The 26,658-nt window shown below is 42.5% G+C and overlaps 1 protein-coding gene across 12 annotated transcripts in view; it reads left to right on the forward strand.

The window, feature by feature from the left end:
- Positions 1-26,658, forward strand: part of LOC144494915 (transducin-like enhancer protein 1) — a 108,412-nt gene that overhangs the window by 57,068 nt on the left and 24,686 nt on the right. For 7 of the 12 annotated variants that reach the window (XM_078214497.1, XM_078214493.1, XM_078214502.1 and 4 more), the window contains 2 exons: positions 22,660-22,779; positions 24,259-24,312. In XM_078214497.1, the coding sequence (XP_078070623.1) occupies positions 22,660-22,779; positions 24,259-24,312 (174 nt within the window). Of the gene's footprint in view, positions 1-4,633; positions 4,946-22,642; positions 22,780-24,258; positions 24,313-26,658 lie in introns of those variants that run through there. The other 5 variants (XM_078214505.1, XM_078214503.1, XM_078214504.1 and 2 more) reach the window with 2 other exon arrangements.

Raw genomic sequence — 26,658 nt, forward strand, 5'->3', positions numbered from 1 at the left:
ATTTGCTTTCCCACTGTTTGGAGATGATGTTATGATAGCTGTGAAATGTGTATGTGTCGGCAATGCCTGACACGAGCAGCAAGTTGTGGGCGGGTGAAAGTTCAACAGCATTGGACTCTGCAGAGCTTGTAGAAGTCATGATGTGGAGATGCCGGCGTTGGACTGGGGTAAACACAGTCAGAAGTTTAACACCACCAGGTTAAAGTCCAACAGGTTTATTTGGTGGCAAAAGCCACAAGCTTTCGGAGCCTCCGAAAGCTTGTGGCTTTTGCCACCAAATGAACCTGTTGGACTTTAACCTGGTGGTGTTAAACTTCTTACTGAGCTTGTAGAAGCACAGCCCATCAAGGGTTGGTACCTTGTTTACTTGGTTTAGTTTTGAGGTAATGCTTGATGTGCGTGTGTGTTTATCCTACAGTTCATGTTGCATCCTTTGTAAACATTACATCATATATTTTTAAAAAGAATGTGCAAAAGTGCTGATGCTGTTCGCAGATACAAATCCTGAAGCAAGTAATCAAAGCATTACCATTAGACCAAAGTGAAGTCAACTGAAAGTGGCAGGTTACAAGGCTGTAATTTAGGGTTAGTCTGAGCTGCACATTTGAACTTCTGGAAGGTCACTTGATTAAAACTTGTCAAGCTATGAAGGGAATTTACAAAGTAATTTTTCTCACCTTTCTGAAGTACTCAAATATGACGTATATATATTCTATATTGAGAAATGCATCAGAATTCTACCACCCCGCCTGCCACGGGAATTGGAGCGGGTGAAGGGCGGACAATGGGAAGGTCCATTGACTTCAGTGGGGTTTTTCCAGTCTCGGGTCGAGCAAGGCTGTAAAATCCTCCCTGCAATGTCAGACAAAGCTACACGATTCTAAATCTGGTACCACGTGAGCAGAGTTAATTTCTGTTGTGTTCTATTCAGCATAAACCCATGTGAGTGATCGAGTCTAATTCCACTTTCATGCTCACTTCTCGTTATTTCTAGGTGGCGATATGTTTTTTCTTGTATTGAGTGTGAGTGTAGCTGACAAGGCCAGCATTGTTGCCCATCCCTAATTACCATTGAGAAGGTGGCAGAATACCACTGTGGTCCTTGTGGTGTAGTGCTGTTCGGGAGTTCCAGAATTTTTACCCAGCAACTGAGAAGGAGGGCGACTTAAATCAAGATGGTTTGTGGCTTGGAGGAGAACTTGCAGTTGGCGATGTTCCCATGCATCTGCTGCCCTTGGCATTTTAAGCTCTGGACATTGCAGGTTTGCAAGATGTTCTTGAAGGAGCATTGGGTTGCAGCAGGCATCATGTAAAGTATACAGCTGTCAACTGTGCATCGGCGGTGGTGGGAGTGAATGTTTAAGATGGTGAATGGGGTGCCAATCAAGCTGGCTGTTTTATCCTGGATGGTATCAAGCTTGTTGAATGTTGTTGAAGTTTCACTCATCCAGGAAAGTGGAGAGTATTCCATCTTATTCCTGATTCGTGCCTTGTACATGGTGTGATGCAAATGTATCTTGCCACTTTATCAGCTCAAGCCTGAATGTTGTCCAGGTCTTGCTGAATGCTTTAGTATCTGATATGTTGCAATCATCAGCAAACATCCCTACTTAGACCTTCTGCTGGAGGGAAAGTCACTAATGAAGCAGCTAAAGTTGTTGGGCCTTTCTTGGACACTACCCTGCAACAATGTCCTGGAGCTGAGATAATTGGCTTCCAACAATTATAACCAATCTTCCTTTGTACTAGATATGAGTCAACCAATGGAGAGTTTTTTCCCCAACTCCCATTTACTTCAATTTTGCTAGGGCTGCACATTTGGTCAAATGCTGTCAAGGGCAATCATTCATCTCACCGGTGGTATTCGGCTCTTTTGTCCATGTTTGGATGAGGACTGTGAAACAGGCAGAACCCAAACTGAGCATCAGCAAACTGATTATTGCTGAGTAAGTGCTGCTTCATAGCACTGTTGACGGCATCGTCTATTACTTTGCTGATGATCACAAGTAGACAGATGGGCTGATAATTGGCCAAATTAAATTTGTCCTTTTTTGTGTATAGGACAAACCTGGGTAATTTTCCACCTTGCTGGGTAGGCACCAGTGTTTTATCTGTACTGGAACAGCTCGGTTTGGGGTGTGGCTGTTTTGGGGCACAAGATTTCAGTACTATGCTAGGTTATTGTCTGGACCCATGGCCTTGCTGTATCCAATATCTTTGGCAATTTTCTTATCAAGTGAAGTGAATCAAATTGGCTGAAGACTGGTTTCTATGATACCGAGTCCATCCAGTAGATGCTGAGAAAGAACACCTACACAGCCAGGGATTGAAGATGGTGGCAAGTGGTTCAGCCTGGTATTTTGCACTCATACTGAGCTTCTCCATCATTGAGGATGGGGGTATTTGTGGGGCCTCCCCTTCTGCTGAGTTTAATCGACCACCATCATTCATAGCTGGATGTTAATTTTATTTATTCACGTCACAAGTAGGTTTACATTAACACTGCAATGAAGTTACTGTGAAAATCCCCTAGTCACCACATTCCGGTGCCTGTTCGGGTACACCGAGGGAGAATTTAACATGGCCAATCCACGTATCAGCACATCTTTTGGACTGGAAGGAAACCAAAGCACCCGGAGGAAACCCATGCAGACACAGCGAGAACGTGCAGACTCTGCATAGACAGTCAAAGATGTGTGGGTTAGGTTGATTGGCCATGCTAAAAATTGCCCTTAGTGTCCTGAAATGTGTAGGTTAGAGGGATTAGTGGGTAAATATGTAAGAATATGGGGGTAGGGCCTGGGTGGGATTGTGGTTGGTGCAGACTCGATGGGCCCAATGGCCTCTTTCTGTACTGTAGGGTTTCTATGATTTCTATGACAGTGACCCAAGTTGGGAATTGAACCCGAGTCGTTGGCGCTGTGCCACCGTGCTGTCCTGTGGTGGTGATGTGATAGGACTGCAGAACTTTGATCTGCTCTGTTGATTATGGGATCACTTAGCTCCATATTGACTGTTGCATCTGCTGTTTGGCATGAATGAGTCCATTGTCTGTGTGGAGTTTGCACATTCTCCTCGTGTCTGCGTGGGTTTCCTCCGGGTGCTCCGGTTTCCTCCCACAGTCCAAAGATGTGCGGGTTAGGTTGATTGGCCAGGTTAAAAATTGTCCCTTAGAGTCCTGGGATGTGTAGGTTAGAGGGATTAGCGGGTAAAATATGTGGGGGTGGGGCCTGGGTGGGATTGTGGTCGGTGCAGACTCGATGGGCCGAATGGCCTCCTTCTGCACTGTAGGATTTCTATGATTTCTATGATTTATTGTTGCAGTTTCACCAGGTTAGCACCTCCTTTTTGGGTATAGCTGGTGCTTCTCCTGGCATGCTCACCTGAGCTTTTCAATGTACCAGATTTGGTGGTAATGGTCGAGTAGGATATTCTGGACCATGAATATCCAGATTGTGGCAGAATACAATTTTGCTGCTGATGATGACTCTCAGCAACTCATGGATCCTGCTGGATCTGTTCCCAATCTATCTCATGTAGCACCGTGCCACCACACTCTGGCTGGTGCCTTCAGTTTGAAAGCGGGACTCTGTCTTCACATACACTCATACCAAAACTCTCATGGACAGATGCATCTGCAATGGTCACATGAGTGAGGGTGAAGTCGAGTAGGTTTCTCTTGTTAGTCAGTTTCCTCTTTACCGGCTGCTGGCCCAGTCTGGCAGATAAGCCTTCTAGAGCTTGGATAGTAGTGGTGCCACTGAGCCATTCTTGGTGATGGATGTTGAAGATCCTACCCAGAGTACTTTCTGTGCCCTTGCTATCCTTGGTATACTTTCAAGTGCAATATGGAAGAATACTGTTAATCAGCTGGGGGAGGGTGGAAGGTTGTGAGCAGTAGATGGTTCCCTTGTCCTTCTTTGACCTGATACTGTGAGATATTGGCTATCAATGTTGAGGACTTCCAGGGCAACTTCCTTCTGACTACGTACCATTGTGTTGCCACCCAGAGTGATGGAGGTATCTGGGACATTGTCAAATATGATTCTGTGAAAATGACCGGTTGTTGCTTGATTGGTCTGTGGGACATTTCTCCTCATTTTGACGCACAGCCCCAGATGTCTATAAGGAGGACCTTAAGGGTTGGTTGAGGGTTTACTGAGATGGGCTTTTACATAGTTTCATGGTCACCTTCACTGTGACTAGCTTTGTTCCAGATTTGTGAATTAAATTTAAATTCCACCAGGTGATGCAGTGGGATTTGAACCCAGAGCATTGGCCTGGATCTCTGGATTACCATTCTGGTAAAATTCCCACAAAGCCACCACCATCCCCATAACTGTGAAATTCAGTTAACTGTCTATGAACACCCTGTTCAAGAGTTTGAAGCAGATAATTTTGCATTCTGATCATTTTCTAATGCAACTGTAGCATTATTTTGTTAAGGAATTCAGTTAAGCAAGCAGTACAAGTGTATTCAAGAGAACATATTGGATGTTTTTCTGGTTTTAAAACCAAACAGATTTCAGTGAGAAAGTGTCTAGATACCTGTGTAAGAGCGATGAGTTTTTTTTAAGACATGTTAACCTTTTCCCTCGGAGCATCTCTAAACTTCCACTTCTCTTGATTACAGCAACGTGCATTTATGTGTATTGTTTCAAAGCCTTTCCAAAAATGAATATTGGCGACTGGACTTGAAACAATAGACTTTGATATTTTAGCTTATTATGGCCAAAGTTCTACGATCAATGGATGTGTTTCTGAGCAGCTGAGGGACCAGAAATCTATCCATCCCAGCCTGCTCTAACTTCATAAGCACTGAAGCTCGCCTGGGGAAAAAGAGCTGGAGAAGAAACGGCAAGGTGGGAATGAGAAAGTGGATCTGGAGGAAGCACAGTGTCCAGTTACAAGGCTGTAAATTTATTAAAGAAAACTTCTGCATTGCACCAATCGTCCCTTTTGCTATCTCTTCTGGTCCTTGCACCTTCCACCCTCCATCTAATAGCCCTTAAACAGTACTACCTCATGGTGGTACAACAACTCAAAATAAGTTTACTACTCAAACACGTCATCACTGTCACCTTGCCTAACAGATTAAAAATCAAGCTTATTATAGGTGAAAGACTGCTACTTCTGTGGGTTAAAATTGGTTATTACAAGCAATTCAGTCTGTTGAGAAACTAGCTGCTGACTGCAATCTCTTGGTGTGGGCGGGGGCAATGTGGCCCGCCTGAATGTTGCGTAGTAATGACACTAGAAAGCTGATAGGGGAAGAATCATGCATGCTGGCCCTGTTTAATAAGGACAATATTCCACATTCCTCCACAAGAACTGAAATAATAGGATCAGTAGACCATCTGACCCTTGGAGCCTGCTCCACCATTCAATGCAATACAATCATTGCTGATCTTGGGCTTCAACTTCAGTTCCCTGACTATTCCTTATATCCCTTAATTCCCTGATACACCCAAAATCTATCTATTCTAGCCTTAAATGTATTAAATAATGGAGCATCCACAACCCTCTGAGGTAGAGAATTCCAAAGATTCACAACCCTTTGAAGGATGTAATTTCCCCTCGTATCAATCCAAAATGATAGTCTCAGGGGCCAAGGTTGATGCATTTTAGACTTCTCGACCAGTGAGGTAGTACCTACAATCTCTGTGTCCATTCTATCAAGCCCCTTCAGAATTTTGTAAATTTCAATGAGATCACCTCTCAGTCTCTCAACTCCAGAAAAAATAGACCCAATTTACTCAGCCTCTCATATTGGACAATCTTCTCATTCCAGAAACCAATTTAGTGAACCTTCGCTGTACTACCTTCAATGCAAGTATTCCCTTCCTTTAAATGTGGAGACTAAAACTGCATGCAGCATTCCAGTTGTGGTCTCACCAGAACCTTGTACAACTCTTGCAAGATTTCTTTATTCCTATGTGCTGTCCCCTTGCAATAAAGACTAATGTGCCATTTGCCTTCCTAGTTGCTTGCTGTACCTACAAGTTAATTTTTTTTGTGTTCCTTGTACAAACACATCCAAATCTCTGAAAGTGAACACATACAAATTTCTTACCTTTTTAAAAAAAAAATTCTGCCATTCTACCCTTTCAACCAAAATGGATTTCTTCACATTTCCCCACATTATATTCCATCTGTTATCTTGTTGCCCATTTACTTAACTTGCCTCTCTATCCTCCCAAAAACGTACCTTCTTATCGAGTTTGGTATCATATATTGTAAATAACTGAGGCGCCACCACTATTCTGTGCCTGCCAACTTGGGGAAAAAAGTCCCATTTATGCCTTCTGTCTGCTAATCTGTTAACCAATCTTCTACCCATTTTAATATACTACTTCCAGTTCCATACACATTATCTTGCCTATTAATCTTTTGTGTGACACCTTATCAAAAGCCTTTTGAAATTCCCGGTATACAACATTCCACTGGTTTCCCCCTTATCTACCTTATCAGTTACATACTTTAACAAATTAATTGTAGAGTTTTTTTAAAGATTTGTCTTCAGTAAAACCATGTTGACTTGTTCTAATCATACTATGCTTTTCTCAGTGCATTGTTAACACTTCCCTGTTATCACTCTCCTTCCTTTCTTGAAAAATGGAGTAACATTTGCCAACTTCCAATCTGATGGGATCTTGAATCCATGAATTATGGAAAATCACAGTCAACGCATCAACCATCTTTGCAGCTATCTCCTTTAGTACCAAGGATGTCGGTCATCAGGCCCTGGGGAGTTGTCGCATTTTGGTCCCTTAAGTTTATCCAGTAATTTTTCTATGATATAAATTTCCCTTTTTTTTTCACTCTTAGTTCGCCATCTGTTTCTGGCATCAAACTTGTGTCTTCTACTGCGAAGTCAGATGCAAAGTATTTGTTCAATGCCGCTGCCATTCCCTTTACTTCATTTATTTTACTTCTATTCCCTGCAATGACATTCATTGTTGTTCAATTTTTGTTAAACTCTATATCTTTCTGCCTGTCTTTACTCACTTTCCTCTGCTGCCTCAACCTTTTCTTGTTGGATTTTTAAATCTCCTTTCACCCAAAACCCCACCCCAGCCCGAGTTAAACGACTGACCAAGGTACTGGTCTCAGCCCAGTTCTAATGTACCTCATCCCAATGGATTAGCTTACTTTTCCTGTAGTAGTGATGCCTGTGCCCCATGAATCAAAGCCTCTTCTACCCCCTCCATTCTTTGAGCACATTTATTTCTCTAATCTGCTTGATCCTATGCCAATTGGGAATGCTCAAGTAAAGATAATTATCTTTCATGTTCTGCATTTTAATTTGGACACTAACTACCTCAAATTCTGTGAGGTAGAACCAGGATTGATATTCTGCTATGTTGTGGGTTCCCATATGAGCAACATTGGATTTTTCCTCCTCCCACTTCAAGTTCCTTACCATCCATGAGGAGTTGTGTTTAAGCATCACGCCATGGTGCAATGGCCAGTCTGCTCACCTACCTTACTATCCTTCTCTACCTTCACACAGGCAAAAAGCACCTCCTACCCATCGGTCAAAGTCAGAGGCTCCTCCATCGTTATCTGCTGCATCCCCTTTATCTGCCTAATGCGCCATTGCACCCTCATCCATGACCAGTGACCATGTCTAAAGATCTGCCTAGCTGTAAGTGGTGTGACCACCTCCTGGTACAAAGTCTCCAGGTAACTTTCCCCCTCCCTGATGTATCGCAGTGTCTGCAGCTTAACTTTTGACTCTGACTCAATCTCCTGATACTTAACTGCAGATGTATTTGCTCTCGATCACACTGGTGTCCAGGAACTCCCACATTCTGCAATGGTAGCACATTACCTACCCTGCCACCTTTCTTACCACGTTCAATCTAAATTTCACCCTCATCCTCTTTTAAGCCTCCAGTTCTGCTCTCAAATCTCAAACTCTGCAAGACTCTTTTAAGCCTTCCGGTTGATTCTTCCATGGAACCAATGCCACTCATGAGGCTGTGCCTCAGCATTCCTACTGCTCTTCAAAAATGAATGCAGGCATGATCTGATTGTTTGGAAGTCGCTATCCATGTTTTGCAATCTTGAAGAAATGTTAGACCCAGAGCCGTGATCAGTCTGAGTCTCTGGAAACAATGTCAGTAGAAGTTCCATCTTTGGCCCCGGGGCAGACAAACTTCCTCTGTAGTTGATAACATGGAAAGCAATGCAACACAAGTTGGCATTGGACTCTGATATGCTATTGGACATGGTGCAAGCTTGATAGCAGGAGGACAAATGCACTTAAAAGGTCCCTGAATATAGTTGTCAACCTTTTTTATTTAGGCTAATCCCTGGAAATCTTCTTTTGAACTTTTTAGAACAAGGTCAGGGTCCATACTCCCTCCAGTGAGCTGCTTCCTATGCTATTCTTTCCCTTTGTCTTGCTGTTGAGCTCATGCTGAATCTCCCAGTGCAGACCCTTCTACACAGCCCTCTACAATACACGGTGATGATGTCTGAGTTGGTGCTTGTTAAGTTATAGTTGAGTGACATTTCATATTTGAGATTTCACTGTCTTCCTCTTCTCCAGTATGTTTTCAAATGGTGGAACTGAAAGGTAAAAGGGTTATCACTAACATTCTATTAACCATTGATTGGGAACTTGACTTATCTTATAAATAATAAGAAGCAGATGAGTGGTTGGGAACTCTATGGTGTGTAACTCATCTCCTGCCACCTCAACTTCTGTCCATCATCACCAAAGCACAAGTCAGGGCTATGATAGAATACTATCCACTTGTCTGGATGAATGCAGTTCCAACAACACTCGAAGCGCAAAAGCATCTCCAGAAAGAACAGTCTGCTTGATTAACATCCCATCCATCAGTGCACAGTGGCAGTAGTGTGTACCATCTACAAGGCTCCTTCAACAGCACCATCCAGACCCATGGACTCCTCCACCTGGGAAGACAAGGGCATCAGGCACATGAGAACACAGCCAACTGCAATTTCCCCTCCAAACCCCACACAATCCTGACTTGGGACGATATTGTTACTCTGCCATTGTTGCCCTGTCACTGGGTCAAAATCCTGAATTCCATTTCTGACAGCACTATGGGTGTACCTACACATGGAACTGCAGTCATTCAAGATGGTGGCTCACCACCACCTGCAGAAGAGCATTTGGGGACCAGCAATAAATGCTGGCCTTGCCGGCAATGCTCACATCCCAAGAATCAATAAAAAGGTCAAAGACAAGGTCCCACATGAGAGACTGATTGAGAAGGTTGAAGCACATGGAATTCAGGGAAACTTGGTGAGATGTATCCGAAACTGGCTTAGTATGGGACACAAAGGGTGGCAGTAGAAGACTGTTTTTGAGTGACTGGAGGCCGGTGTCCAGTGGCATACCACAAGATTCAGTGCTAGGTACCTTATTGTTTGTCATCTATATCATTTAGGTATATAACAATGTGGGGGGAATGAGAAGCAAGTTTGCAAATGACACCAAGGGTGGTTAAGGGTGAAGAAGAGGTCATAGGTTACAGAAAGATATAGACAGATTTGGCAAGAGCAGTGGCAGATGGTATTTAACCCTGATAAATGTGAGATGATGCACTTCAGAAGAGGTAACAAGACAAAGGAGTGTTTAATGAATGGTAACACACTACGAAGATCAGAGGAACAGATGGACCTTGGGGTACTTATTCACAGATCGTTGAAGGCGACAGAGCAGGGGGATAGGGTAGTTAAGAAGGCATATGGGACACGTACATTTTTTAGTCATGGGATAGAGTATAAGAGCAAGGAACTAATGTTGGAACTGTACAGAACATTGGTTAGGCCACAGCTGGAGTACTGTGTGCAGTTCTGGTCACCTCACTATAGAGGATGTGATTGCACTACAAGGGATACAGAGAAGATTCACCAGGATGTTGCCTGGGATGGGACATTTGAGTTATAAGGAATGACTGGATAGGCTTGGATTGTTTTCTTTAGAGCAGAGCTGAGGGGAGACATGATTGTGGTGTGTAAGATTGAGGGGTATGGGAAGGGTGAATAGTAAGCGCTGCTCCCCTTGGTTGAGGAATCAATCATGAGGGGGCATAGTTTTAGGCTAAGGGGCAGGAGATTGAGAGGAGATTTGAGGAAGAAAAATTCACTGGGTGATGTGAATCTGGAATGCATTGCCTGGGAAGGTAGTGGATGCCAGAAACCTTACAACCATTAAAAAGTATTTGACCGAATACTTCAAACATCAGAACATTCAAGGACGTGGGACAAGTGCTGGAAAATGGGATTAGGGTGACTTTAGTTATTGTCAATGCGGACATGATGGGCCAAAAGTCCTGTTCTGCGCTGTACATCTCTGACTTTATGACTAAAAATAATGGCAAGGGTACAGAGATTGGTAAGTGGCTGCTAAAAGCAGCAGTATTTTATCTCACATTGAGGGGAAGAATGAGATTTAGGTGAATTGGGAAAGAGGATTTGATGACCAAAAATTCTGTGACACATATCCTTCAGCCTCTCGAGGAGCTTTGCTCCTGACGTGCCCATGATGCCACCAAACTGTCTCTGGGAATATGATGTGGATATACTCTCACTCTCCTCCTATGCTTGCCTGCTTCTTTTTGTGGGATTTTGTCTTTACTGGCAAGGCCAACATTTATTGCTCATCCCTAATTGACTCGAAGGTGGTGGTGAACTGCCTTCTTGAACCGTTGCCGTCCATGTGGCATAAGAGTTCCCTTGTTTGTTATGTCTGCAATTCCGTGATTTTGACTCAGAAATGATGAGGCAATATATTTCCAAGTCAGAATGGTGTGTGACATGGCAGGCAACTTGCAGGTGATGGTGTTCTCTGTGTCTGCTGCCCTTTCCTTCTGGGTGGTAGAGATGCTGGGTTGAAGAAGCATTGGTGCATTGCTGCAGTACATCCTGTGGGTGGTATTCACTACAGTCATTGTGCAAGGGCAGTGGAGGGAGTAAATTAGGTGTTGACCAAGTGGATTGCCTTGTCCTGAATGGTGTCAAACTTTTTGGATGTTGCTACAGCTGCACCCACCAAGGCAAGTGGATAGTATCCCATCATACTTATGGTCTGTAAGAAGATGGAACCTCTGACATTCTCGAGACAGGTTCTCTAGACATGTGGCAGATTTAGTTAAGTTTCTAATCAGGAGCGACATGCGAAATCTTGATGATGAAGGGTTTGGCAATATTAATGTAATTGAAGGTCGGAGAGAGATGGTTAAATTATCTTGTTGAAAATGGCTATCGCCATCTTGTGTCACAAGAATTTTACTTTCCACTTAGCAGTTTCAACCTCGACACAGACATGGACTGCTTCATGATCTGAAAAATTGAAAGTGGGTCTGAGCACTTTGCAATCTTCAGTAAACCCCCCACTTTTGTCCTTATAACAGAGGGAAAGGTCATTGATAGGAGTTGGGACTAAAATACTGACCACAAAATCTTGCCAACCGACAAGATCGTTCTTCTCCCTTCAAACATCCAAAATCCAGGGGAAGAGGATATCTTCTCTGCTTCCTGCCATTTTCTGAAATCTTGAATTGCAGGTGCCTGTAGCCAAAATGTACCTCCTTCTTAACAGTGACTGGAACACTCACTACTTCCACGCTGCTTCAGTTATGCCAGCTGCCACTTAAAAGCGCAGCTATTCCATTCAAATGAGACGCAGGGACCAATTTGGGGCTTTTAATTGTCCCCAAGTAATCAGTTGCGCACTTTGAGCATGCCAAACATTTGTCCCTGAGAAATAGCTTGAAATAATTTTACCCCAGTGCCTCTTGATGACATGAATCCCTTTTCTGCCGGTGGATCATCCATTGCCATTTCAAAAAAAAATAATGAAACTTAGCTTAGGTTCTCTGCATATCGAAGGAAATTTAGTTTGCTGTGGTTTGCGTTCTTTTTGCTTTCTGCTTGTACGACAAATTACCCATGACGTTTTAGAGAAGCTACTTTTAAAAATTCTCCGACAATTTTTCGCAGCTTCATGCTGTAATGTGGCCATGATCTGCCAGTGAAAATCCTTAGCTTGCTTTGTGCTGTCCTAATTGCTCCCCTCATGTGTATCAAGATCATCTTTGAAAATTACATCCTTTTAACGCTTGAACATATTTTGTTCTTTCCCATATTATGTTTCGTTCATTAAGATGCAGTTAGCCACACAAGCATAAAGCGTATCATAATGAGTATGTAGGTGAATTAAAATGTCATAATTTGCACCAGGTGCAGCATAGAATTATCACATAATATTATTTGGAGCTTAATGACTATCTAATTGTTTAAATGTGCAGCACACCAAGTTATTTATCAACACTATGAGCTTATTCGTGCATTAACCACATTATGCTTGGGTTAGGCTAGTGAGGATAAATGAGTTGTCATGGGCTTCAGGTCTGTTTTTCAGACATGCTTCCTTTATTTCTTACAGCCGGGAAAGTATTGGTCCCAGGAGGATTGGTGTGGCAGCTGAGGAAACATATCTGAATAATAGACATTATATTCACATTAGGGAGCCTGCCATCTTGCTTGTGATGCACGATTGGGTTTTCTTTTCAAAAGATGATTTGCGTTTGCCACTTGAGGTTTTTCTTTTGAATTCTGTTGGCAAGAGAGTCAGCTTGAGGGTCCAGATTAGCCATTATGTAGGCTTCAAACCACACAATTCACAATGACAGGAGGTAATGCGATGTTAAGCATTGAAATGCTTTTTAAGTAATAGTTGGAAAAATATGCGTTTAGTTTGCTTGGCTAATTTAGTAATGGGAACACAGCTACTTTTAAGGAATTTCATTATGTAAAGTTAAATTTTGTTTTGTTTCTGTTAATGCAACATGTATCAGTGCTTGAGGAAAAGTCTCCTGTCTGCATTACACAGCAAATTATCTTGACACATTGCTAAATAATAGAATAATAAAGTAATCCTCATCAGCTCTTGTGCATAAATGAACTTAAGTGATTTATAGTAGCTTGATGTCTCTTCTCTAAATTGATTTTTCTTTCAATATTGTAGACCAGATGAAAGTCTTTATTTTCCCCCTTTTGCCTCCATCTATCAGTCATGTGGTGTGGTCTAGGTCATACCGGTGTCAGGTTCTCTGCAAGGAGCTTCTAGACCAGCTGAATCCCACTCTGAATATTTTTTTCTTTATTTTTGAGCTCATGATAAAATACTGTACATAACGTGCTTAGTGTATTGCCCACAACTGTCTTAAAAAGATAAGCTGTATTTAATATTGTTACACGACACAAGTAGCTCCATAATATAATGTTCTATTGTGGTGTAACCTTCCCTGTTTGTCCTGTAGGTAAGTTCCAGCAAAAAAAACAGTCGCTCAAATAGTGCACATTTGTGTGTAACTAACTGGGAAAGAAGTTACAACAGCCAGAGCCAACATGATGGCCCAATGTCATCTGCTGCATTTGGAGGCAGATTATGATATCTTAAATACTGAGTCAAGACTGAGATTGTAACTTTGATTTGCAATGCCTTGCCATTTAGATTCTGATCTCAAGATAGGAATAACATTTTGTCGTACAGGCTAGATATTAAGCTTTGAAGGGAGGAATTGTGAGGCCAAGGTCAAAAGTCTTTAAGAAAACAACATAAGCCAAAGAGAGAGAAAAAAATGGAAAATTTAAATTGTTGCACGTTAGAAGTTGCATATTTAATTTATTTGTCACAATGGATGACATTCTTTGAGAATGAATTTTTAGAATCATTTTTCATAGAATCATAGAATATCTACCGTGCAGGAGGCGGCTATTCGGCCCTTCGAGCATGCACAGACAAGAATCCCACCCGGGCCCTATCCCCGTAACCCCTAAATATTTACCCTGCTAATTCCCCTGATACTAAGGGTCAATTTAGCATAGCCAATCAACCTAACCCGTACATCTTTTGAGTGTGGGAGGAAACCAGAGTACCTGGAGGAAACCCACGCAGAAAGAGAATTTGCAAACTCCACACAGTCACACAAGGCTGGAATTGAACCTGGGTCCCTAGCACTGTAAGACAGCAGTGCTAACCAGTATGCCACCCCAAATTGATGTTTATGTCTTGTTAACTTTTTATAATCATGGACCATGATCACATAAAAAGGTGAAAAGCAAAACCAGTTCTAATTTTTATTTATTTGCTTCAAACAAAGATCACCAGTTGAGAATGCTGGGACTAAGTGACAACTCTGCCACAAGGTAACACTGAAGGAGAAGAATAAGATTTGTAGATCTATGCCTGGAATCAATTGCTGCCACATGAAATACCAGAGGGATTTACAAGGCCAGTTCTAGTTTGCTCATTCCAGTTTACAGTAAAGTGGAGTGCTTATCTAGTTACTGTTTACATAGGCATTGCTCCATTCAGCTTTGACTTGGTTAGTGTTTGATATTCAGTGAGATCATGTCTGATACAATCATTGTTGTATGTTGAAAAAGTTAAGAAATTCGCCTATCTATCAAGCCCAGTACTGGCTAGGCTGTATATCAGGGCATCATTTGCTGTCGAACTAAAAGTGAGAGTATTGGTGCTTGTAATTATTTATGCGAAAATGGCACAGCCACGGTAGTCGGAAGTGCAGCTAAACATCCAAAAGGTGCTGTCTCAGATGTACTCCTACTGCATGAACTTCATGAAAATGGCATTTTGTGATCTGTCTCACTATTGAAGTGTATTGAATGGCTAAGGTTGCTGTTTTTGGACAGTGAACTTAACTCGCCACAGAAAGCAATGTCTTGTCCAGTCTCAATACCCTTCCAAAGAAATGATAGGTTGGCTGGCAGTAATTTAAACTTATCTAGCACTGAAAATTAGCCATTACAAATGTCTAATTCTTTCAGGTCTAATTGCTGTTGGAGATGTTAAAAATGTAAATTTTTATTTTAACTTTTTTCATTTTCCTTTTGTCTCTTTCATCTTTCTTGATCCAATCTTTCTTTGCCTCTGCTTGTTTCTGTTCCTGTACCTGCTTTGATATTGAATTCACTCACTCCAATTTATCCTCCTTCTCGATCTTGTGCTGTTCCTTTCACAACTCCTCAATCTGATGGGGAAGGGGACACACATTTTATTGTCCTTTGCAGCCATGTCTCAGGTACCTAATTTCCTGCACTGATTCATTATCACCTTGTGTTTTCAACATCCAGCGACATTAAAGATTTAAAAATCTACACATGCAATGGCAAATCTAACCCTAATGGCAAATAGGACCGCACGGTGGCATAATGGTTAGCACTGCTGCCTCACAGGATCAGAGACCTGGGTTCGATTCTGGCCTTGGGTGACTGTGTTGAGTTTGCACGTTCTCTCCCGAGTGCTCCGGTGTCTTTCCACATTCCAAAGATGTGCAGGTTAATTGGATTGGCTATGTGAAATTGTCCCGAAGTGTCCAAAGATGCGTGGGTTGGTGAATTAGCCATGGTAAATATGCAGGGTTACTGGGATAAGGCAGGGAGGTGGGCAAAATGGCCTCTTTCGGCACTGTGGAAATTCTAAAGTTAGATGCTCTGCTGTAGCAAAATTATGTCCCAGTACTGATGCAATGGTCCAATCTCCAGGAGTTAAGTCATTTAAAAATGCATTTATTGTGGAAATTCACTGCATGGAGCAATGAAGGATACATGTATTTTACTCCAGGTTTTAGGTTAGCTGTAACTTAATAATTTACTTAACTTTAGTGTCAAGTTAATCCTTTGTCCTTGGAACTATGTGGAACAGTAGTAATATTAGTATTTGAGGCCTACGTTTGAAACCAGCCCAAATTTACAGCATGAAAATTTGTGCTGGTTTCACAAGATTTGTCAAAAGCTGTGACAAGTGGCGTTCCTCAGGGATCAGTGCTGGGACCTTTGCTGTTTGTAATATGTATAAATGATTTGGAGGAAAATGTAACTGGATTGATGAGTAAGTTTGCGGACGACACAAAGGTTGGTGGATTTGCGGATAGCGATGAGGACCATCAGAGGATACAGCAGGATATAGATCAGTTGGAGACTTGGGCGGAGAGAATGGCAGATAGAGTTTAATCCGGACAAATGTGAGGTAATGCATTTTGGAAGGTTTAATACAGATAGGAAATATACAGTAAATGGCAGAACCCTTAAGAGTATTGATAGGCAAAGGGATCTGGGTGTACAGGTACACAGGTCACTGAAAGTGGCAATGCAGGTGGAGATGGTAGTCAAGAAGGCATACGGCATGCTTGCCTTCATCGGTCAGGGCATTGAGTTTAAAAATTGGCAAGTCATGTTGCAGCTTTATAGAACCTTAGTTAGGCCGCACATGCATTATAGTGTTCAATTCTGGTCGCCACACTACCAGAAGAATGTGGAGGCTTTGGAGAGGGTACAGAAAAGATTTACCAGGATGTTGCCTGGTATGGAGGGCATTAGCTATGAGGAGAGGTTGGAGAAACATGGTTTGTTCTCACTGGAGCGACGGAGGTGAGGGGAGATCTGATAGAAGTCTACAAGATTATGAGAGGCATGGACAGAGTGGATAGTCAGAAGCTTTTTCCCAGGGTGGAAGAGTCAATTACTAGGGGGCATAGGTTTAAGGTGCGAGGGGCAAGGTTTAAAGGAGATGTACGAGGCAGATTTTTTACACAGAGAATAGTTGGTGCCTGGAACTCGTTGCCGGGAGAGGTAGTGGAAGCGGATACGGTAGTGACTTTTAAGGGGCATCTTGACAAGTACATGATTAGGATGGGAATAGAGGGATATGGTCCCCGGAAGTGTAGGGGGTTTTAGTTAAGTCGGGCAGCATGGTCGGTGCAGGCTTGGAGGGCCGAATGGCCTGTTCCTGTGTTGTAATTTTCTTTGCTCTTTGTTCTTTGAAACTCTTCCTTTTCTGTTGACTTTAAGGTGACTGCATGAATATAGTTTGGGAATGCCCCAGGGCATTCTCAGCTGGAAAAATTGAACTAAGTTAGCATTTGGTAATCTCACTATTTATAATAGAAACATAGAAAGAAGCATAGAAAAACTACAGCACAAAACAGGCCCTTCGGCCCCATAAGTTGTGCCGAACATATCCCTACCTTTTTAGGCCTACCTATAACCCTCCATCCTATTAAGTCCCATGTACTCATCCAGGAGTCTCTTAAAAGACCCTATTGAGTTTGCCTCCACCACCACTGACGGCAGCCGATTCCACTCGCCCACCACCCTCTGTGTGAAAAACTTCCCCCTAACATTTCCCCTGTACCTACCCCCCAGCACCTTAAACCTGTGTTCTCTCATAGCAGACATTTCCACCCTGGGAAAAAGCCTCTGAGAGTCCACCCGATCTATGCCTCTCAACATCTTATACACCTCTATTAGGAGTCTCCTCTCATCCTTCGTCTCTCCAAGGAGAAAAGACCGAGCTCCCTCAGCCTCCCTCATAAGGCACGCCACTCAATCCAGGCAACATCCTTGTAAATCACCTCTGCACCCTTTTAATCTTTTCCACATCCTTCCTGTAATGAGGCGACCACAACTGAGCACAGTACTCCAAGTGGGGTCTGACGAGGGTCTTATATAGCTGCATCATTATCCCCGGACTCCTAAACTCAATCCCTCGATTGATAAAGGCCAGCACACCATATGCCTTCTTAACCACCTCCTCCACCTACGGGGCTGATTTTAGAGTCCTATGGACCCGGACCCCAAGGTCCTTCTGATCCTCTACAGTACTAAGAGTCTTTCCCTTAATATTGTACTCCTTCATCCCATTTGACCTGCCAAAATGGACCACTACGCATTTATCTGGGTTGAAGTCCATCTGCCACTTCTCCGCCCAGTCTTGCATCCTATCTATGTCCCTCTGTAACTTCTGACATCCCTCCAGACTATCCACAACCCCACCAATCTTCGTGTCGTCGGCAAACTTACCAACCCATCCCTCCACTTCCTCATCCAGGTCATTTATGAAAATGACAAACAGCAAGGGTCCCAGAACAGATCCCTGGGACACACCACTGGTGACCGACCTCCATTTAGAAAAAGACCCATCTATACCCACTCTCTGCCTCCTTTGGGCAAGCCAGTTCTGGATCCACAGGGCAGCAGCCCCTTGGATCCCATGCCCTCTCACTCTTTTTAGAAGCCTTGCATGGGGGACCTTATCGAACGCCTTGCTAAAATCTATATAAACCACATCTACCGCTTTCCCTTCGTCAATGTGTTTAGTCACATTTTCGAAGAACTCCACCAGGCTCATAAGACACGATCTGCCTTTGACAAAGCCATGCTGAGTATTCTTGAGCATACTAAACCTCTCTAAATGCTCATAACTCTTGTCCCTCAGGATCTTCTCCATCAGCTCACCAACCACTGAGGTTAGACTCACCGGTCGGTAATTCCCTGGGCTATCCCTATTCCCCTTCTTGAAAATAGGAACCATGAAATCATAAATTGATACAATACTTCATTTGTTGATCTATCTTGTAATAACTCACTTTACTTTAAAAAAAACTTACTGGTCTGCATTTGTCACTTGCAAGTTAACAAATAAAAATGTTGTATTTAGTGGCAAGCCTCAGCTGTTGATTTAAAGCTCCACGAACCTGAGAGAACAGCATGTGGGTTTGACTGTAATGTGAAACTCAACTAGTGCTGCTGTCTGCAGATCTGCTGAAGAGATCTATCTCAATGCAGCAAAGTTTCATCTTCCTCTAAGTGATGAGAGAGAAAGCTGCACATGCACACCATTTTGTTTCACATTTATTTTCCATGGGGGATTTTGTCAACCCAAACCAAAATGTCTCCTCTAAATTGCAGTTCGCAATTGGATAGCACTTGCTGAATAATTCTGAGTATGGCAATAGCTACACAATCAGTCAATTCAAGGTAATGGGTCAAGCTTGTAAGGTGATTCATTTACACTTACGAGATGTGATATACAGTCATACACAGGGACCTAACTTCCACAATCAGAAGAAATATGTTCAAGCTTGTCCCTTTTTGGAATTATCTGAAAGCATGAGAAACCATGATGGCACATTGGTTAGTACTGCTGCCTCACAGTGCCAGGGTCCCGGATTCAATTCCGGCCTTGGGTGACTTTCTGTGTAAAGGTTGTACGTTCTCTCCAAATCTGCGTGGGTTTCCTCCAGTGCCCCGGTTTCCACCAACACTCCAAAGATGTGCAGGCTAGGTTGATTGCCCGTTCAAAATTGCCCCTTAGTGTCAGGGGGATTGACAGGGTTAGTACATGGGGTTATGAGGATAGGGCCTGGTTTATTGTCAGTGCAGGCTCAATGGGCCGAATAGCCTCCTGCACTGTAGGGATTTTATGATTCTGTTATTGCCCGTTGCTTTCTCCATGGCAATCCCTTGGCCAATCCGAGTCGACTTGCCAGCTAATCTCATAGAATCCCTACAGTGCAGAAGGAGGCCATTCGACCCATCGAGTCTGCACCGACCACAATCCCACCCAGGCCCCACCCCCATATCCCTACATATCTACCCACTGATCCCTCTAACTTACGCATCTCAGGACACTAAGGGCAATTTTTAGCATGGCCAATCAACCTAACCCGCACATCTTTGGACCCCTATACCCCTTTCTCCTCTGGTATTAATTGTGATCATTTAAAATTTGTTATTCTTGCGTTTTTCCTGACGAATGCAAGATGAAAGGCTTTGGGAACATCCCTCTCTTCTCAGCAATAAAACAATCTAGGTACTTTGGTCAGGTTATTAACAATATAATATGAGGCCTGGCTTTTATGAAGTGCTTTGCTCAATGACACTGAGCTATGTGATGATTTTGAAGTTATGCCTATTTGACATTGCGAATGAAATTAATGCCATCGGATCATTGCTTGGCCTACCCCAAAATACTCTGACCTAGCATGAAATGAGAAGATGTCTGGTCTTGAAGATTAAGTGTATGTTGCAGCCAAAACCTGCCACAGCTGCATGATTTTGATAGACTGCAGGGAATTTTATAAACTGGGCTTTAAATCTTGTTAATCCTAAGGTCAAAGTTGTTACATTAACAAAATAGGCCTAAAGCAGCCTTCATAAAGTACTAAGCTGCAATGTGCTATAAAATGCCAGAGCACTTAATAAACTTTTTATAAGCAAAAATGGGTTCAAAGGTGAATTTGTGAGTAGCATCAAAAGCTTGCTCTAATTGTTGTAGCAGATGAATTATTTCTCTGCTTTTTGAGCTTCAAGGACATTGAGAATGGAGGAGGTAGATCATTTAATGGGGTAAAGATAATTGTAATGTGCACTTAGCCCACAGCACTTCCACTGCCCCTTGAGATGGTCTATAGAATTTGTGTCATTGGCGTTTCTTACCACAGGGCTGTTTCAGCTCCAGTTGGTAAATTATAAATACTAGCCATAGAACTTGCCAGTTCTCAACAGCATATTATTCCGCACTATACTTGCAGTATTGTCACAGTTGTTAATCTTTCAGCGAGTATCACCAGGCTTCAGTGAGGTTGAATGTATTGGCAGTCAACATCTGCCAACCAAGTTAGATGCTGTCAACACAAAAACTGAACACAACCTCCCTGTAATTTTTTTAATAAAAGCCCTGGAATGATTTCAAAGCAGCAATCTAATCATTGGATTCAGCTGACAGTTCAAAACCACTGAAGCTTCAATCTTGTGGTTCAGGGCATCGTCTAAACCTCTCGATTAGATTAGTGCAACGTAATTGCTCCCAGGCATCAATTATCCTCAGTATACTCCACGAAGTGTATAAGGGTTTGCATTTGCATTGAAAACTCCAAATGAATTGTCCTTTTGCATGTGGGTTGGGGGGAGGGGCGGCGACAGCAGGGGGCTGCTGAGGTTCACGGCCAATATCATAGTGGTTGCCCAGTTTAAGTTTTAAATGCGTAATAAGGAAGACTGCCCACTGGAAATGAAATGAAGTGTTGTCAGGATTCCAGAAGGCTGTGCCTTTTGGCTGCAAACCAGTAGTAAAGGTTACACGGGAGGTTACACTGGATTAAATTTCATTTGGGTCTTGTACAATTTACGTGAGACCTCTGGCTGTTCTTTAGCTTGACTGACCGTCAATAAAAGACAGCTTAGTATTAGCCTTAGAGAAGCATTCGCTGAAGTAGGCAGAAGGTTTTTGAGGCTGACAGAATGAAGCTTGAGGTATTGAGCAATCTTGTTTCTTGTGCTTGTAACTCTATATCATTTTTAGCTGTGCTGAAAAATTGCACTGGTAGCTTTATATGTTAAAGCTTTTATTTCCTTTTGAGTCTGGCACTTGGGTAGCTTTATCGCACGTCAGTGAGAACCGTGTCATTTTAGCTAATATTTGAAATATTGATCTTATATTTGCTGATTCAGCAAAGCGGAGAAAAAGAGGGGAAGAGCTTAATGCATTCCAAACAGCATGTGATTGTCACGTGGCTCCACATTATTCTCTTGTTTCAATTTTTTCAAAACAAGGGCTATCTGAGCATTTAGGCACATTTTATTCTACATTGCTCACACCCTTAACACATCACTGAACAAATTGCTCCCTTGGATATGCTAATCCAACCCAGTTCTTTAAATGGCTCACTGTTGCATGGAATGTAGATGAGAACTGGGCATGTTGAATTGTATCGTGTGACCGTTGAACTTGCCATGTGTAAGTCAGCACTTCAATGTAAAATGTCATTGGATATGCATTGTTTTAATTTTAAAGAAGTACTAACTGAGATTACAATTGTGTTGGTTTTCTCACAAATATTCCTCTCTATCATCTTTCTGTCTTCTCCAAACTGTTTTTGGATGCTTCTTAATTGAGGCTGAGTGGCCTACTGCAGCACCTGGTGCTTATATAGTTAAACTTAGCTCATTTATTCTGTAACTGACTAATAACCCCAGTTTTTGAGCCTTGAGTCTACTACCTGGGTAAAAGAACTCCATTTAGTATAGTAGCATAAACTCAGGACATCAGTTCATGGATGGAAGGCTACAGGACTTTGAATTAAAATCAGACCATTAAACAAGCAGCTAATATTGTTTTTGTAGGGAATACATTTTGGCTGCAGTTGTTAATGCGTGTACCATTTTGACAATCCGTTTATCTTTCACATACACAGAAATCATACAGATTGGGGTTATATTGCCACTTAGATTTGGTTCTTCCAGTCTTGATGTCATTATATCATTATGTATATTAATCCAATGCCTTGCTGTACACCTGCAAATTGGAAGTGTGATTTGAAGTCCCACTGCTGGGACTATCACTTCTACCTTAATTAGTCATCAGACTCTCAAATTATACCGCCACGTTTGCATTATGATGAAAAAGTGGCAATATAACTGCAGACTTAAATGAAAAATCCCCAAAATAGTTGGTGTTTGGCAAGGAGCTACTGTAAACAAACTGTCAGACTTTATGGGCTGGGTAGTAAAATCTTAATTAATGAGTGATGTTAAATGCTTGTTATCCATGAGTATTTTGTCAGCAGTGTATTCTGCAGGTTAAACATTTAAAATGTAGTCTTGAGGTTTCAGTGAGAGTATGACAAGTCTATTTATTTTTAAACAAAGATCCCTCTTTACCGTCAATCGATAAATTGCTAAGAGCACTGAATACTCTGTAAATATTGTATTTATAATTATTTGTTTTCAGTATCATAAGCATTCACAGGATTGTAGAGGGAAATTGAAAGGAATGTTCTTTTGAATGCAGCTATTATGTCTTTGCAGAGCAATTCCCTGTTGGTACCCGATGGTCTGCGAGGCACAGATAAGCGCAGGAATGGACCTGATTATTCTAATGATGTGAAAAAGAGGAAGGTTGATGATAAGGATTCCATGAGCCACTATGTAAGTGCATGCATTCTAGGCTTGAGAAACATGCAGGCTTGCCTTCAAGTGCAGAAACTTTTTTTTTAAGTGCATCCACAAGGGTGAAAACTCACTAATGGTTTATATTACATCCATGAATGAAATCAAAGATTAAACTAAAAGTAATATAAATAACTGAGCAAATTTCTCACTTTAGTTGCGAATTTCCTAGAGTTGTGTAATCCTGCAGCCACCTTTCGGCCCATTGCTTCTTCAGAATTGGTGCCCCACTCTCCATCTTAAAGGTTTTTTGTGTCACAAGTAGGCCTGCACCAACACTGCAACGAAGCTACTGTGAAAATCCCCTAGTCGCCACACTCCGGTGCCTGTTCGGGTACACGGAGGGAGAATTTAGCATGGCCAATGCACCTAACCCGCACATCTTTGGACTATGGGAGGAAACCAGAGCACCCGGTGGAAACCCACGCAGACACGGGGAGAACATGCAGACTCTACACAAACAGTAACCCGAGGCCGGAATTGAACCTGGGTCCCTGGAGCTGTGAGGCAGCAGTGCTAACCACTGTGCCACCATGCCGCCCACGCCTCACAATTCTTCCTCACCACTCTATATCCAATCTTGTTTCAGAAGTTTTTATTGAATCTGCTTGAACCACTTTTTCAGGTAGTGCATTCTGAGTCATAACAATTTGCTGTGTTCAAAAAAAATCCTCCCCCGTGTCCCTTCTGGATTTTTGGTCCATTATCTCAAAATAAATTGGTTACTGACCCTCATGGCAGTGGTAACTGCTTCTCCCTGTTTAAATAGTTTTTGTTATTGAAATGTTGTTTATATGGAGAGATACACACTTGGAATACCATACGTGATGAGCCAAAGCGCAATTGTGTCTGTAAACACTTTTGCGGGAGAAACTGGGAGGTAATTCTACAGCTTGGGCTGAGCTAGGGGGAGGAGAAGAGAATAGGGCCAAAAGAATTGAGGGCAGAAAATACACTGGCCTGGATATTAACAGGAGTAGGAATGGGGGCCAAGAGGAAGTACTCCTACTTCTGGCTCACAAACAGTGCTGCAAAGGTGTTTTCCTTCTCCCCAGAGCTGTCCTTGCCTCACATCAGTTGCCAGAACCCCAGTAATACACTTCATAACCTGCAGAATAGGTTAGATCAGAGGCTGCCAAGTTCATCAAAATATTTAAATTGCTGCCAACTTCCCTCCTGTGAGTGGGTTGGCAGTCCACCCTTTGTCGAGCATCCATTAACCTCAGAAATGGGCAGGTTCCGGAAATGCTCAGAATTTTCCACGATTTAATCTCATTCGCATCTAATCTTGTGTAACAACTTGTATTAAAATTTGCCTGCTATTTCCTAATCTCCCTCCACCTATTAATTGCTATAGTCTTGAGGTAAATAGTTCACTTTGTATCTGATGAATGCGTGGGCTGATCAAGCCATTATTCCTTGTTAAGTTTATCTGAAAATATTTATTTTGTTTTAAAGGACAGTGATGGAGATAAAAGTGATGACAATTTAGTTGTGGATGTTTCTAATGAGGTTTGTACTTTTTTCAAATTTTGTGCATCATGCTGTTTGATACTTTACTGAAATTAATCACCTTGCTGAAATGTTTGGTTCTTCAAAAGAGACTAGATATAAAATTCACATGTTACGTAACATTTCCCTTAAAATAATGGACAATGGAGTTTAACACAATGTAATAAACAGACTACATTTTCACACAACATAATTTCAAGGCCCTTTCTTTTCCATTTACCACTATTTACAGATGCTCATTTGTATTGAGCAATGGTTCCATGAGTACTGGAAGCTCAAGTACCCAAACTTTTAGAATTTTGGAAAGCAATTAGACTGGAAAGGACATTGAAGGCGAGCTTGATTCTATTCTCAGTTGATGTCTACCCACAAGCACTTTTCAGCACTTAATAGCAACGTTGAGTGGAAGCCCTGACTGAAATTTACCCCCATGTTTTGTTCCAGGCACTGAAGCCAATTGTCTCCTTGCAGAGATTGGCAAATTATTCAGCACAGATCAGGGCCAATCCTTGGAACTTCTGCACTACATAACCATTTGCTTTAAGCACTAATGGTGGAGCTCTGGTGAAGTCTTTACCAGCTTTTATTACGCTGGTTATGTTTGTCCATGTTCATATGAAGATGAAGGTTTTGCTGTCCAATGACTTTCCTCTTTGTTGTATGTATCATGGTAAAATATGTGGCAATTTATAAACCTCAGCATCCTTTGCAACCCATTTCAATGCCTCATCCCCCTTTGTTGCTGTGCTGGAATGGAGCGGTGGATATAGACAAGGAACCATAGACTGCTGTAGAAGAATGAATGGCTGAATAATCTCCACAGCCTGCCCTCATCTGTACCTTGGTTTGCAAGTTGGATTTTCAGAGTGTTTATTTTACTGAAGGTTGCTAAGAGAAAAGGTCATGCTGTAATTCTATTTATTTTAATGTATTGTGTAGTCACTTTTTTTTCGTCTCTCTGGTTTGGAAGATATCTAGCTGTACTATCAGTTGCAATATTTTCCATTTGAGTCCTTGGTGTCAAATTCTAGGGTGGAATTTTGGCACGTGTGATGTTGGGTGGGAAAAGAAGATGGAGTTCGCCAGCTGCACTGCCAGGTTTTGCTTCTGTATTTTTAAACACTTCGCCAAACAAAAATGAATGGTCCAGGTTCCCATGACATAATGCCTTGCCAGCAACTTAGGGTTTTAAACGATCATGGCGATATTTTTAAAGGGTGCCCTGATGTAAATAAATAAAAATTGAAACGACCCTGCCACCATAGGAATTCAAACCTGCCGCCACCCCTTCTCCCCTCTCCACCCCCACCCACACCCCCCCCCCAGAATTGTCTCGCAGAGCTCCACCCCCAACGTCACCAAGGAAGCCCCCCCTACACAACCCCCTACCCTCCCAGCACTACCTACACCAGGGCATCACCCTCCGTGGCCTGGGCCTCGGCTCCTCCCTCTGTGACTGGATCCTGAACTTCCTAACTCACACACCAGTCAGTAAGGATAGGCAACAACACCTCCACCACGATCATCCTCAACACCAGTGTCCCACAAGGCTGTGTTCTCAGCCCCCTACTATACTCCTTATACACCTCTGACTGTGTGACCAAATTCCCTCCAACTTGATTTTCAAGTTTGCTGACGATCTGTAGTGGGTCAGATCTCAAACAATGATGAGACAGAGTACAGGAATGAGATAGAGAATCTGGTGAACTGGTGCGCCAACAATAATCTCTCTCTCAATGTCAACAAAATGAAGGAGATTGTCATCGACTTCAGGAAGCGTGGAGGAGAACATGCCTCTGTCTACATCAACGGGGACGAAGTAGAAAGAGTCAAGAGCTTCAAGTTTTTAGGTGTCCAAATCACCAACAGCCTGTCCTGGTCCCCCCCCCGCCCCCCATGCCGACACTGTGGTTAAGAAAGCCCAACAATCCCTCAACTTTCTCAAAAGACCAAGGAAATTTGGCATGTCAGCTACAACTCTCACCAACTTTTACAAATGCACCATAGAAAGCATTCTTTCTGGTTGTATCACAGCTTGTATGGCTTCTGCTCTGTCCAAAACCGCAAGGAACTACAAAATGTCGTGAATGTAGCCCAATCCATCACGCAAACCAGCCTCCCATCCATTGACTCTGTCTACACTTGCCGTTGCCTCGGCAAAGCAGCTAGCATAATTAAGGATCCCACGCAACCCGGACATTCTCTCTTCCACCACCTTCCTTCGGGAAAAAGATACAAAAGTCTGAGGTCACGTACCAACCGACTCAAGAACAGCTCCTTCCCTGCTGCTGTCAGACTTTTGAAGGGACTTACCTTGCATTAAGTTGATCTTTTGCTACACCCGAG

This window comes from Mustelus asterias, chromosome 6 (genome assembly GCF_964213995.1).
Source record: "Mustelus asterias chromosome 6, sMusAst1.hap1.1, whole genome shotgun sequence".
In the NCBI taxonomy this organism is placed as follows: Eukaryota; Metazoa; Chordata; class Chondrichthyes; order Carcharhiniformes; family Triakidae; genus Mustelus; species Mustelus asterias.